Raw genomic sequence first — 14,414 nt, 5'->3', positions numbered from 1 at the left:
GTCGGTAGCAGTGAAGTAATCGATCTAATTAATGTTCCCAAGGGTAACATTTTCAGAAAGCTTGCAAAATACGACTTCCGGTTTGAAATACAACACGGCGGTACCTGTACGAGGATCACATATAATTGGAAAATACTACAAAAGTAGATATGTAAGTGCATTTTTATGCAAGAATGTGATTTTGTACTATAATGTAAACTATAAACTAGATGGAAATGTAAGTTAGAATAGGATTTGTCTATGCGATTTCACGATCATAACAAGCCATGGAAATGTCTGCAATTCGGTCACTTTTTCTTTGACAAAAGATGGGAGGTGATTAGATGGGGGGAGGGGAGCTCAGCTTTGCATTGTCCTTATTTAGAAACATTAGAACATGCAATATAAAATGACCATTGCTTTTAAAAATTCATAAATGCTGATGACACTAGTTCCAAAGGCTCCAGGAAGCTGAAGAAGCTTAATTTGTGATGAATTGATATTCTGATGGCAGGCAGACTACTTATATCGATATACCTTATCTATAGTGGAAGGGAAACAGTTCTCTCAACAAACAAATAAAACAATCCTTATTTTTATATTGAGATGACTAGAACTGATCGATCCACCACAAGTATTCTCAAGAAAGCAAAAAATAGCAATACTAGGATTTTCAGATATATTCTGGTCAAAATATTTTGTCCACCGCAGCACCAAATGATCCACAATTACGTACTGGTCCATTGATCATAATAAAATCATGGATAACAAGCTCTGTAAGTGTAAACTGCTGTCCAATGTGCCCACTACTAGCGTATATCTGTACTGTACCATGCCAAATTTCATCTTTGTCATTTGTCTGTTCTAGTAGCACATCTGATGCTTGCTCCAAAAATGGGGGGAAAATCTGAATTTGGATGAATAATAATGTTTTGGTTTGGCAAATCACTGATGATGCAGAAATGAAGACAAGATAACTCACAAGTAATGACAGGATAAGATTCCTCCTCCTCATGTACTGTCTTTGATACTTAATGCTAACTTCACCACTCTTCTGTGTCACTGATGACCTTTTAGAAGCAGCAGACATTGAAGTTAGCGGTACTGTGTTCATCCAGCCTCCTTGGTACTGCGCACTGGATCGACCTGTGGAGAACTCAGAACTGGATCTCAGGTCTGCTGGCATTATGGTCAGATGGCGGTCTGTCTGTGGTTCTGGAAGAAAATGTGATAAGAATGTATGGTTGATTGTTAACACTTTCATGTGATATTGTTTGGACAAAATTAATGAGGCATCTGTGAGAAATTAATTGATCAGCCATACATCTTGAACAGTGAAGAATTCAATGACTTTGATCGGTGCATATTATGGATTAGAAATAGTAGCACCAATAGTAGCAGGTAAGACATTGCAACTATATCAGTATAATGCTCAAAAGGCCTACATGTAACATAATCATTCAGTATAATGCTCATCATGTAACATAATCATTCAGTATAATGCTCATCAAATGGAAAGGCCTACATGTAACATAATCATTCAGTATAATGCTCATCAAATGGAAAGGACTACATGTAACATAATCATTCAGTATAATGCTCATCATGTGACATAATCATTCAGTATAATGCTCATCATGTAACATAATCATTCAGTATAATGCTCATCAAATGGAAAGGCCTACATGTAACATAATCATTCAGTATAATGCTCATCAAATGGAAAGGACTACATGTAACATAATCATTCAGTATAATGCTCATCATGTAACATAATCATTCAGTATAATGCTCATCAAATGGAAAGGCCTACATGTAACATAATCATTCAGTATAATGCTCATCAAATGGAAAGGCCTACATGTAACATAATCATTCAGTATAATGCTCATCATATGGAAAGGCCTACATGTAACATAATCATTCAGTATAATGCTCATCAAATGGAAAGGCCTACATGTAACATAATCATTCAGTATAATGCTCATCATATGGAAAGGCCTACATGTAACATAATCATTCAGTATAATGCTCATCAAATGGAAAGGCCTACATGTAACATAATTGTTTTATTGGAGTAATCTAACCTACCCTAAATATACTGACCCTCAATACTTTTTATTAATTTTAAGGGATAAAATTTAAAAAGGTCATTTAAGTTTAATGTATAATAAAATACTCCAAAAATAGAACAAAGTAGTTTATCACATTATGGATTAGAAAACACAAGAGTTACGTAGAGAATCATATGGGGTGCTTTTGTAAAAGTGTACTTGAAATGTGAATTTTAACCATCATGATATCATGCATGTATGACCATCTTTTGGTTTTCGAGAACAGGTAATATTTACTAGTCTATGACCCCCTAAAAAATCCCTACATAAATACCCTCAATTTGTATTATATTATTCCTAAAAATGGTAAAATTTCGCAATATTGCTCATATCATACACGCCTCTAACATTGAAACCAAAGAAAGCGATATTTCAGCATGCTAAAATAATGGAAATAAGGCCATAATATGGTGACGTTTTTCTATAGATGACCTCATAACTTTTGACGAGTATATATATTGCCTCTAAAATATTTTAAAAAATCATGTAACTTTGCTATGAAACTGAAAGTAAATAAGATATTGACCTATAAATTGGGAGGCTAAACAGTAAGTCTTATCATTGTGTTTTACCACAAAAATGAAGAAAGTTTAATCTTTCAGATTAAGAGACTTGTCACTCAAATTCATATTATACCTCCATACTTTAACTGCCAAAAAGTAAGCCTACAAACTTCTAAAAATATTATTTAGACCAACCAAAATTTAAAATGTATTTTCTAGAAGTAACTTAAAGTAAAACTTGAAATCTTGTGGCCTTGTGGGGTTTATGCACTCATTAGTGAGGTGTGCCCTCTACTAATAATGGCAATGAGAAAATTGGTATTCTATGGCATTCTCAAAATTCAGACCCTAATTGTGGATGTAAAGTGAAGAACAAAGTGGTATTCCATGGTACTGATTGAAATGAGGAGAGTTTTGAGTAGAACAGTAACGTTATAATTTCTGTGGCATACCGTGTCACCGATTATCTGGATGCAAATGTCAATGATCAATTATAGTAGGGATGACCATCATGAACCATCAACTTGATTAGAACACTCCCATAGACATGCAGGGAGCTCAACTGTGCACGGCTTGCACAGACATTTCTAAATCGAGCTCATTCTTTTATTTTTCAAATTTGTTCTGTAAAAATTGGAGATGTTAATGCCAATTATGTTTTGTAACTATCCTGTAAATTACAGCAACATAACTTATTTGGTTTTTCTGTAAGTGTGAGTCAAAATTGGTCTATCGCCACAGTGCGCTTAATTGCCAGTGGCCAAGTGCAGCACTGCTCAGAATGGCACAAAATATTCAGATGAATATCAGGTGAACACCTTGACCTACTGAGCTGTAATTTGGCAGAGTTGTCGTTATTACCTCTATCATACCCTCTGTAAAAAGGTTACAAAAATGGACAAGTAGATCTCGAGTTAAATAAATAAAATAAATAAATGTAGATATTTATATAGCGCTTTATGCCGTAAACAGCCTCAAAGCGCTTTACATTTATTCCGCCGTTATTAGAATATGTCGGAACCACGTTTGCTGCCTACAAATGGCGCAGGGTTCATCAGTACAACGACTGTGACTACCCCTAACAGCTTCCCATTGCACCTGGGTGGGGTGAGGCAAGCGTGACAAAGCGCCTTGCCCAAGGGCGCAACACGGTGGCCGGGGACTCGAACCCACGCACGTCAAGCAAGCTCTCAGATTATGAGTCCAAGGCCGTAACCACTGAGCCACCGTGCCCTCAAGATTAGGCGTGTATTTTAAATATTAAATCACCAGCTTCCCTTTGGAATTTCCATACACCTTTCGAATCATGTTAAATAGACACCTTTCTGAACATAAATGTGAAGTTTCATGCTCATTTGTTGTATTTTTCACCTGATCTCAACCCTAAACATTTTCTTATATTTATACCATCTACACTGACTTGCTGCTATACACGCACAGGAGCTGTACTTTTAAAATACGCGCCTAATCAATAATGAGTCTTTCACTCCATTGTTAAAGTACTGGGTCAGTCCATGTCAAAACAGACTGAGTGTACACCCACCCTCTTGGATTATGCTCTCCTTTGGCTCAGGGGTACCTTTCATGGACCCCTAGGTGAGGTCACAAGAAAAAATTCAAATTCAATTTAGTTTCGAATGGCGGGCCATCTAAGTTTGGCGACCTTGACCAAAATTGGGAATTTAAGGTGTCCAAATGACAAAGCGCTCTCTTTGAGAGGCATTTTCTTCTTAATTAAATCAGTTGTGACCCTCTTTTTGAATGTGGTCACTCACTGGCTGTGTCTGAAATGCCTAATGCCAAAAAGATTGATTTGAATTTCGTTGGGATTTCAGAGGGGGTCAAAATCAGCACTTCATACTGTTCAATCAAATTATCTTTGATTTTGAAGGACCCATGATAATGCCACAGTGCACTTATAGGTCCTAATTATGTTCAGAATGGATTAACCATGTGCCAATGTCTATGAACAATTCAAAAAGAGAAATTTCTTGACCCCCTACAGAATTTTAGGCCCCCTAAAGTGGTTCAGCCACAAATGGCGCTTAAAATCGGCAAATTTTGACACCTAATAACTTTAGGTGTACACCAGATATGAATTTCTAGTCTTTTGCATCTGAAAGAATGTAGTCTAATGTTACTAGGAACATAAGATTTGTTTTGTATTTTTTGTGTTTTGATACTTTCAAAAAGGTCGTTGACCTATGAACATTTTTCGTCATAGCGCCCTCCTGAAAGGTCTGACACATAACAAACTATACATTTTGGAATCCTCATGACCATACTGAGTAATTTGATATATTACTTGACATAATTGGGAGCATTCTGAAAATTTGACCCCATAACCTGTACTTTGCATGTGCATCGTTGCCAGGAAGTGCATTTTGACCCCTTAAAAATCCATACAGAGGATTAGAAAGTAGTTTTTCTTATTACTTGACTCAAGAGCAACTTGAAATATCAGGATAAATAATACAAATGGCTATAAAGTGATCAAAAATATAAAAAATATCATACTAAAATTGGCATTTTGTACCGTATCCTGTATGCATGGTATGTTAGGCAAAAATGACTATTTTTGAAAGCGTCAACTTAATACTAAAACACAAAAAATACAAAACAAATCTTATGTTCCTAGTAACATTAAACTACATTCTTTCAGATGCAAAAGACTAGAAATTCATATCTGGTGTACACCTAAAGTTATTAGGGGTCAAAATTTGCCGACTTTAAGTGCCATTTGTGGCTGAACCACTTTAGGGGTGGCCTAAAATTCTGTAGGGTCTAGAAATTTCTCTTTTTTTGAATTGCTCATAGACATTGGCATATGGTTAATCCATTCTGAACATAATTAGGACCTATAAGTGCACTGTGACATTATCATGGGTCCTTCAAGATCAAGATAATTTGATTGAACAGTACGAAGTGCTGATTTTGACCCCTCTGAAATCCCAACGAAATTCGAAATCTATCTTTTTGGCATTAGGTATTTCAGACACAGCCAGTGAGTGACCACATTCAAAAAGAGGATCACAACTGATTCAATTAAGAAGAAAGTGCCCTCAAAGAGAGCACTTTGTCATTTGGACCCCTTAAATTCACAATTTTGGTCGAGGTCGTCAAACTTTGATTGCCCGCCATTCACAAACGAAATGGAATTTGAATTTTTTCTTGTGACCTCACCTAGGGATCCATGAAAGGTACCCCTGAGCCAAAGGAGAGCAAAATCCAAGAGGGTGGGTGTACACTCAATCTGTTTCGACATGGACTGACCCTACTGTGCTCCCTGTAGCATATGGAGTGACCGGGTCCTAGAGTGTGATGGTTTTGTAGCAGATGACAGTATTCATTCAAGCCTATCAAGGTCAGTTATTAGCCACTTGCTGAATGGCTGGGCATTATCAGCTATCAAAGAGATACCTTATGCTGCTGCCAATCACAATAGAGGTTAAACATTTTGTTAAAACACCAGAAGTGATATCAGGACAAAGCTGTGCATGTTGGTACTTGATTGTTTGGATTTCTATGTTGAAAATCCCTTGTAGTACATTAGTATTTTTCTTATGTGTAGTGTATATTGTTGTGGAAAAAAACCAATCTTTTGTAGCAATAGGGGCAACATGAAATTATGATGGTCATCCCTAATTATAGCTATGATCTGTACAGCAAAAACATTATTTAATGGTGTTTTGGCCTATTTGTTATTAAAGCTAAGCATTGCACATATATTATATGTTAATGTGTATTGCTTGTTGAGAGTGAAATTTTACAAAATAATGCATGCATACCGAGATGTTGATGCGTCTAATGCATGATCTCCACAAGGGGGAGTGCATTAGACGCATCAATGCATGATCGTCTAATGCATGATCCCCGCAAAGGGTAGTGCATTAGACGCATCAACATCTCAATACAAGTGACACACATTTATTAACCTATTTCTTAAACCAGAAAAAAAATTCCATGATTATTGCTATTTTTATAACCAAATTGTCACTACAAATGTTGATAAATACAAAGAAAAATGAACACATCTGAAAGCACTGTGCGTAGTACACAGAGTGCGTGCCCACGCATTATACACAATCAATATATCAAAGAGTGTATGAATCCCTATTGATGCATACATACTTATTCTCACAAACCACTCAATTTTTACCTGTCACAATAGGAGAGGTGGTCTTGAGGTACTTCTTTTCTGTCAACATGGAATGCCAAAACTTGATGAGGACTGTGATCGCTTCCTTCAGATCAGTCAGTGTTTGGGTTGGACACATGGGACCCATACTGTTAAACAACAACAGAAACAGATACATAAGAAATAAGTAATGCAGAAGTATAATAATCCTTCGAACAATTACATTAGTTATCAAGGGATCAGTGTCTGAATAAGGAAAAATTGGAGGACAACCTGAGGACAACCTGAGGACAACCTAAGCATAGATTCTGCTTGTCCTCAAAATATTTCAGTTGTCCAAAAAACGTGTGAAATTTTTTAGTGCAAAATATCAAATTTGTGGTGTATCCTTTGTGTAAGAGAACACCAAACAAATCCAAACTCTAATCCTAACCCTAAATCCTAACCCTAACTCTAATCCTATTAGTATTTCATGCTCTCTTACACTAAGGATAAACCATATTTGTTTAGTGTTTTTTGAAGCTAGTACAGGAAAACCTATACTTGCTTCCAAATTCACCATTCTGATCATGCCGATTTTGAACACTGGCACCATCAGTTAACTCAGTGAAATGGTTAATTAAAAACAGAACATGCTGAACAAGTGGACATTATAGCATATGGTGCGCTAGTGGTGATTTGTAGATCAGTCTTGATGATACAAAAGACATTTAAACATGACCAAGTTTTGAACACTGAACGGGATGTGTAATATAGGTGTCAATTCTCCGATTCACATAGAGTTCATATTACCTGGAACATTGCAACAACTAATTGAACAACTTTTACAAGACATTGATTCTGAACTATCTCCTGGAGCTCAAAATGTTCAAGAAAACTGCTCATTCATGAAACTTCAAAGCTTGAAATGATATTTGCACACTGACTTTTATGAAGTCATTTTAAAGTGACCAAATTCTTCATGCTGGCTTAGCACAAAAAGGTTCATTAGTCAAACAAGTAGACCGCCTAACGGGTCTTACGCCATTTGCGGCGGTTGGTATTGTGGGGGAGATATCTGGCTTGCGCAATGCACTGTTGTGCAGTTTGTATCGGAAGGAGATTGGTGGCTTGAGAGAGTATCTTGAGAAATGGAAGTGTTTTTATTTTTTTAAATTTCGATTTTGAAGCCATTTTTTTAAACAGCCTAGATAACAGCCTTGAAGAATACCTATTATACATATAATATTCTTCAAGGCTGTTATCTTGGCTTGTTTTCTCAAAATTATACCGTAAAATATGCAAATTAGGTACCTAAGCCCAGGCGATTTTAGCAGATTTAACAATAAGCACCCCAAAAGAGACCATTTATTACATAAAAACCTGTTTTAGACTCTTTTGAAAAAATGCTTCCTTTATCCTAAAAAAGGGGTTTTAAATGTTCAGTTTCCTATACTTTTGTACATGAGAGACATTCTTCAAAGTTTTTTTTTTTGCCTAATAACATGGCCTACATGACTGAAATTGATATATATAATGCATAATATAAAACGATGATTCATCAAATTTTGACCACCCAACTCTTGGGTATGTGGGAGGGGCCCACATGGGAGGGGGCCCACATGGGGGGGGGGTACTAATGTGCATGAAGAATACATTGTATGATAAGAATAATTTGTAAAATTCGGTATGTTAAACATACAGAGTGATGTCACTACAAATTGGGACTAAAATAGTTCATCGTTCATTAATACACATTACATACTTCTTACTTGGGTAATATTCATTGATGAAAAAGAGATGAGTTTTTGAACGTAAAACCGACACAATCAGTATAAACAAGCTGGTCTGATAATCGACCAAAATGCATCAATTTTGGGCATGAAAAGGTGTTCTAATTTGACCACATGCAAATGAGTTAAGCGGAACAGTTGGCAGGTATGGTATTACTGCCATCCTAATATCACCAAACAGAATTGTTGTAACTAAACTATTTTATAATAAAACATAATTACATGAAACATGATTGTCCCCTTCTTTATATTGTTTCCACCGTACACTCCTGAATTCAAAGTAACATTGTCCTTTCCTTAAACACAACATGAACTAGAAACAATTTCTTCTTTCATCTATCACACACACTTCTCTAACACAAACGGCGAGTATAGCTATTATATGTGTATCAATGCTAGCTATATGTGTATCAATGGAAGTGTTTTCCTACCACAAAAAACATTAAACCCAATTAACAAAAACGATTATAACATCAAAATTAAAATAATCCACTATCATTTTTATGTTAAAGAAATTTTAACAACAATGTCACACAATAATACCAACTTTATTACATTTATTCCTCTTTAAACTCTTTAAAACACATACTGAAGGAAGGACGGACGGACGGATCTTCAGACACGGCTGATACTAAAATCTTACTCTTGGCTTAAGGCCAGGCGTAAGACAGTTAGCATAAAAAGTTCTTTAGTCTATCTCTTGTGTAAAGTAAAAGTACACAAGCTTGCTTAGTATGAAAAGTTCTTAAGTCAGTTTAGGTTATTGATACAGTAACTGACGCTCAAATTTTTGACTTAGTACACACAAGTCAACACAATCTTTTAAAACAATCATTTAGACATGGTTTTGACTTACTTTTAGTATATGCTTTTAAAGGTATTGATTTCTATATTAATTTTTGAAATTGTTCATAGTCTATTTACAGCTGTAGCAACAAATATTACTATTCCCTCACAAAATCTTGCAAATGCTTGGGTGGACAACGGATGTGCTGACTGCGGTATTCCATATGTTAGAAGTTGATTTGCGAGGGTGCGTGATAGCCCCTTCTTCCAACTAAACTATAACCCAATATTAATCTCCAAAGATGTTATCTTGCCTGCCAGTAATTCTTACCTGAAGTAATCAAACACAGAGCTATAAATTCTTTCCCTGAGTGCATTTTTACCAGCAGTATTAGGCAATATATCTCCTTGTAGCAAAGATAATGCCATATTAAGTAGTCTGAAGCGTGGGCCTATAGCAGCAACATGCCTACTGATGATACTGTGCTCAGCTTCAGCTCTAGCTGAGATGGAACGATTCAGTAATGCTGTGAAGATCTCAATAATGTCGATGCTACTGTACTTGATTCCTTCCAATCTTTGGGACAAAAACTGTTAAATAGAACAGACACAAAAGACTATGCATGACTTCCTATAACATCTTTAAATCAAACATGTTTATGGACTAACAGATAAAATTAATATATATGGCAACACTGAGCCGGTCATTGGTGGTGGCACCAGAATTTTTTTTGGGGGGGGGGGGCAAAATCATCAAATTTTGCCCAAAATTGCCGCAAAAAGTGGAATTTACCGAATTTTGGAGGTTTTGCCTCAAAAATATTTGGGTGGCAAATGCTCAACTCCGTCTCGTCCAATATTTTAAAACTCATAGCGAGACCAATAAATAGTGGGCGTAAAGCATCCAATTTTATCTTCCTATAACATCTTTAAATCAAACATGTTTATGGACTAACAGATAAAATTAATATATATGGCAACACTGAGCCAGATTCTCTGTTTCTTCGCACTTATTTGTTTTCACCCTACATGTAACACTCCTGAAAGCCACAACTTGGGTGGCTACAAAATGACTACTGGCAGATCACTTGAAAGACAAACCCAATGCAAAAACAAGGGGAGTCATGATGCTTGCTTGATGGCAAAGCATTGTAACCCTCCTGGCAGGGGCTAGTCCCCCTGAACACACTGCCTAGCATTTATATAGCCTCTTTCATCAATTCTAGGCAGGGGACTAAAAACAATAATGGCTGATCATCTAGTGTCCAAAGGACACCAACTTGCTTGCAGCAGATCTTATGTTTTACTGGAGCTATGCAAGGGTTACACTAAATATGGAAGAATTTGGCGAGTTGCTCCAAGGGGGACCCTGGTATACTGGTCGGGTAAACAAGCCGCAAAAGCCTCCCAAAGTCTTGTATAGGTTATCAAATTCAGCCAGTGAGTCTCAGATAGGGTTTCCGCAATTGCCATGTATTTTTCTGAAAACCGATATTAAGGAAAATGACTGGGGAAATAATAAAGAGAAGGAAAAGACAGGTAAGGCTGTTGTTAAGCGTGAATTCACATGATAATGTTCAACTTCAAAATTTGACAACTTACAAGGTTTGATAGTGGTGGCATAGTTACAAAAATACCTACTGGACTTACCTTATAATAAAATTTTAATACCTGGTTGATTGTCTTTAAAATAAAGGATATCCTTGTTAATTATCCATGGTCTTCTATGGGGTCACTTGTACAGATTACCCCCCCCCCTGTATGCTTCCACTAAAGTAAAATGCTAATGCTCCCTCTAAGGAGTGAAATTCTGCATAATTTTTATCTTCTGAGTTAGTCTTTACTTCAAAAATTTCATTATGATCAGTTTTTTGAAAGAATTTTTGAATTGCTGTACAGACTTTGAGTCACATATTGTCCTCATATTTTGCTGTAAACCTTTGACGAGTACATACTAACGCGGAACCATAATGTTGCAAAGTCAGAGCTAATGATGCGTACGGCCCAAAGTTCATTCATAAATTTCCACTCAGTAACAGCAGATCACCTCAACAGCCAATCAGAGACAAGTGCATATCAATGCAGTAAATTTGTGATGTACACTTGCACTACGCTCTCATCAAAAGTTTACTTAAAAGGAAAGATTATGGTGGGATTTTATGCTCCCCTTCACAAACTCTTACCTGAGTCCATATATCATGTGGCACTGTATTTGGAGGGTTTGGCAGAGGTACGTCTTGGTCACTAGCTGCTGCTAACGGACTAGGAGCTCTCTTATCAACAGAAAACATGCCAAGTCTCTTATCAATGGTCATCTGCCATGCTGCTGACATCTCACGCATGAACTACATAGAATGATCACATAATATATCTTGGTAAGACTAGTGTGACGACACAAAATTAAATTAACAACAAGGCGGTTCTCAAACCACAAAATCATCAATTTTTGCATAAAATTTCTGCAAAAGTGGAATTTACCAAATTTTGGAGGTTTCGCCTCAAAAGTGGGTGGGGGGCAAACTGGGGGGGGGGCAAGAAAAATATTTGGGTGGCAAATGCTCGACTTTGTCTCATCCAATATTTTACAACTCATAGCGAGACCAATAAATATTGGGCGTAAAGCATCCAATTTTATCATTATTATGTTTTAGATCCAATATTTTCACACACTTGGATTCATCAAAACATAATAATGGTTGTAATAGGATTTGAACTGTTCACCTGAGAGCATTAAATCAAAACTTTCATATACATACACCCCTACTTACAGCCACACAAAGGGGATTACCAGGGCCGTGACACTCGTATTCAAACCCTGTATAAAAGTGAAGTCACTTTACGGCAGTTTGATTGACACATCGGCAGTTTGAGTGATAGTTGCTAGGCATTTTCAGTACACATAGTAACGCTTACAGTTACTTAAAGGCTAAAAGTTACGTATGTGTGCACTACGAACGTTGTGCATACTGGTTAAATACCACTAATTATGTATTACACAGGTTTTAATGGGAAAATGCCTAATTTCGGGTGGAATTTTCTCATATTCAGAACTCTCACAGTTCAATGCCACCAATATCAGGTGAAACTATATGATTTAGATGCCAAATGATCAAAAATTCAACATAGGTTGACCCGAGACTTTTCTTGTTTTAACGCACTGAACCGTAAACACCTTAAAATGACAGTGCGCCCTCGAAGCTGAAAGTTACAATAAGATAGGGCGACTATTTACTAAAAACCGAAGCCGTGCGTATGAATTTTGGTACTATTACATCAAAAATGTCATATAATGAGAGAAAATGTACCATTATGAAGCATCAAACTCTAAAAAGTACTTTTTGGCTATATAACTTGATCAATTTCAGCGATTTTAATGCAGTCTTTTGAATGCCATGAAAACAAATAGTTCCTCATCGTATTTCAATGTATCGCCCAGGCCTATTAGTGGTCTTTAACCTATATAAGCACAAAGGTGCTCCAATCTCGGGTAAAATGCCATGAATGTAAACATTGACATTTGCAATACATGTTTTAACAAGAAAATTTCTGGAAAACAGCATGACGAGTAAAATATCAATGATTTTCGGACACCCTGTATGATGACTGTTTCAGCTGTTTTTGCTTCAACCTAGGACTATATCTGGAGATTCGTATCTGTAGCCTGCCCTAGCACGATCAGATCAGATTAAGATTGATTTAGGGTTAGTGTTCCGATTTAGGCTTGCTGTTTAGTGTTAGAATTGTTGATTAGGGTCAGGTTCGCATTAGGAATAGGGTTTTTATATATAGGCTCATGGATAGGGATAGAGATACGGCTAGGTCCGAGGATTAGATATGGGTTTAAAATAGAGTTCTTAGATCAAGTTAGGGTTCCGGCTTGAGTTAGGATAGAGTGAGGCCACACAGGATGCTGTAGAGGCCCATAGACAACGTGTACACAAAGACTAGGTTTTATTTTACACGTGACTATAGGCCTTACACCTTAAAGCTTAAGCAAAATGCCTAGCCTAGGCAGTCTTTTCGAATGCCATGAAAACAAATAGTTCCTCATCGTATTTCAATGTATCGCCCAGGCCTATTAGTGGTCTTTAACCTACTGCTTCAAAACTTCTCAGCTACTTGGTTTTTCACAATATGATAGTAATGGAAAGAAACAAACAAATGTTCGTTGTTTTTCGCCATTTAAATTTTTTTTTGATACGACAACGTAAACATGCATCACCTCTTCCACAGGTCAACCTCTAACACAGCGAACGCCATCACATGCATGAAAGTACATTGAGTGTGTGACTGACTTCATTTGCGCAAACGTGTGGCTTATCCTATAGTATATAGTACTCGACATTCCTTGGGATTACACAGTCTCTTACCTTCAGCGAGACAAAACCTGGGTAAAACTGTTTCCCTGTCTGAACCTATCATCAGTATCTGATATATGATTTATCATACTTACAAATATATTTAACTCCATATTTTTCAGCTGTTACTACTACAGCCTTCATCAGCGGAATGACCTGTCGTGCACTCTTGAAGTGTGACATACACCTTCTTTCAGGAGTGGAAAAAATACTTTTCTTTGTTATGATTAACCTGATTAATTTGATGGCAAGGGTTTAATATGCCCAAAATAAAATAAATTCATGTTTCCGTTAACCTGCACATCCCCGTTTTTTGGTGCCATAAAAAAAATTATGCCACTTGGAGAAAAAATAAAAATTTTCAATAGTCGTCCGTGCCGAAATTCTGATATGAAGTTGTTGGAAATCACATTTATTTTATTTTTCCTCCATGACTTTCTACCATTAAGAAACACAGTTGAATTTAAATAGATTAATACTTGCTTACAAACTCCCATCATATGAGAGTGATTTCGAATAGATGCACAGGCGTATGATATGTAAGTTTGGAAATCGCAAGCTCTCTACGTGTACATGCATGTAGTATGATGCATGTTACATAAAATGTAAGGGATAATAATACAAGCCTAGTTGCCAAATTATATTGATCAGTACTCGTGAAGTATGAGAAGAGCTTTTGTGAGACCCGAGTCATACACCGTTTTTGGCTTAATTCAAGCGTAAAATGGGGTTGAAATTTCAGTATGTGCATATGAAATTTTTCA

The 14,414-nt window shown here is 36.5% G+C and overlaps 1 protein-coding gene across 1 annotated transcript in view; it reads right to left on the bottom strand.

Moving 5' to 3' along the window:
- LOC140158722 (phosphatidylinositol 4-kinase alpha-like) overlaps positions 1-14,414 on the bottom strand; it is a 164,200-nt gene that overhangs the window by 36,651 nt on the left and 113,135 nt on the right. The window contains 4 exon segments of the mRNA XM_072181918.1: positions 962-1,194; positions 6,756-6,883; positions 9,624-9,883; positions 11,476-11,637. Of these exon segments, the coding sequence (XP_072038019.1) occupies positions 962-1,194; positions 6,756-6,883; positions 9,624-9,883; positions 11,476-11,637 (783 nt within the window).

The sequence above is a fragment of the Amphiura filiformis genome, chromosome 1 (assembly GCF_039555335.1).
Source record: "Amphiura filiformis chromosome 1, Afil_fr2py, whole genome shotgun sequence".
NCBI lineage: Eukaryota > Metazoa > Echinodermata > Ophiuroidea > Amphilepidida > Amphiuridae > Amphiura > Amphiura filiformis.
This window is presented reverse-complemented; position numbering and strand designations above follow the sequence as displayed.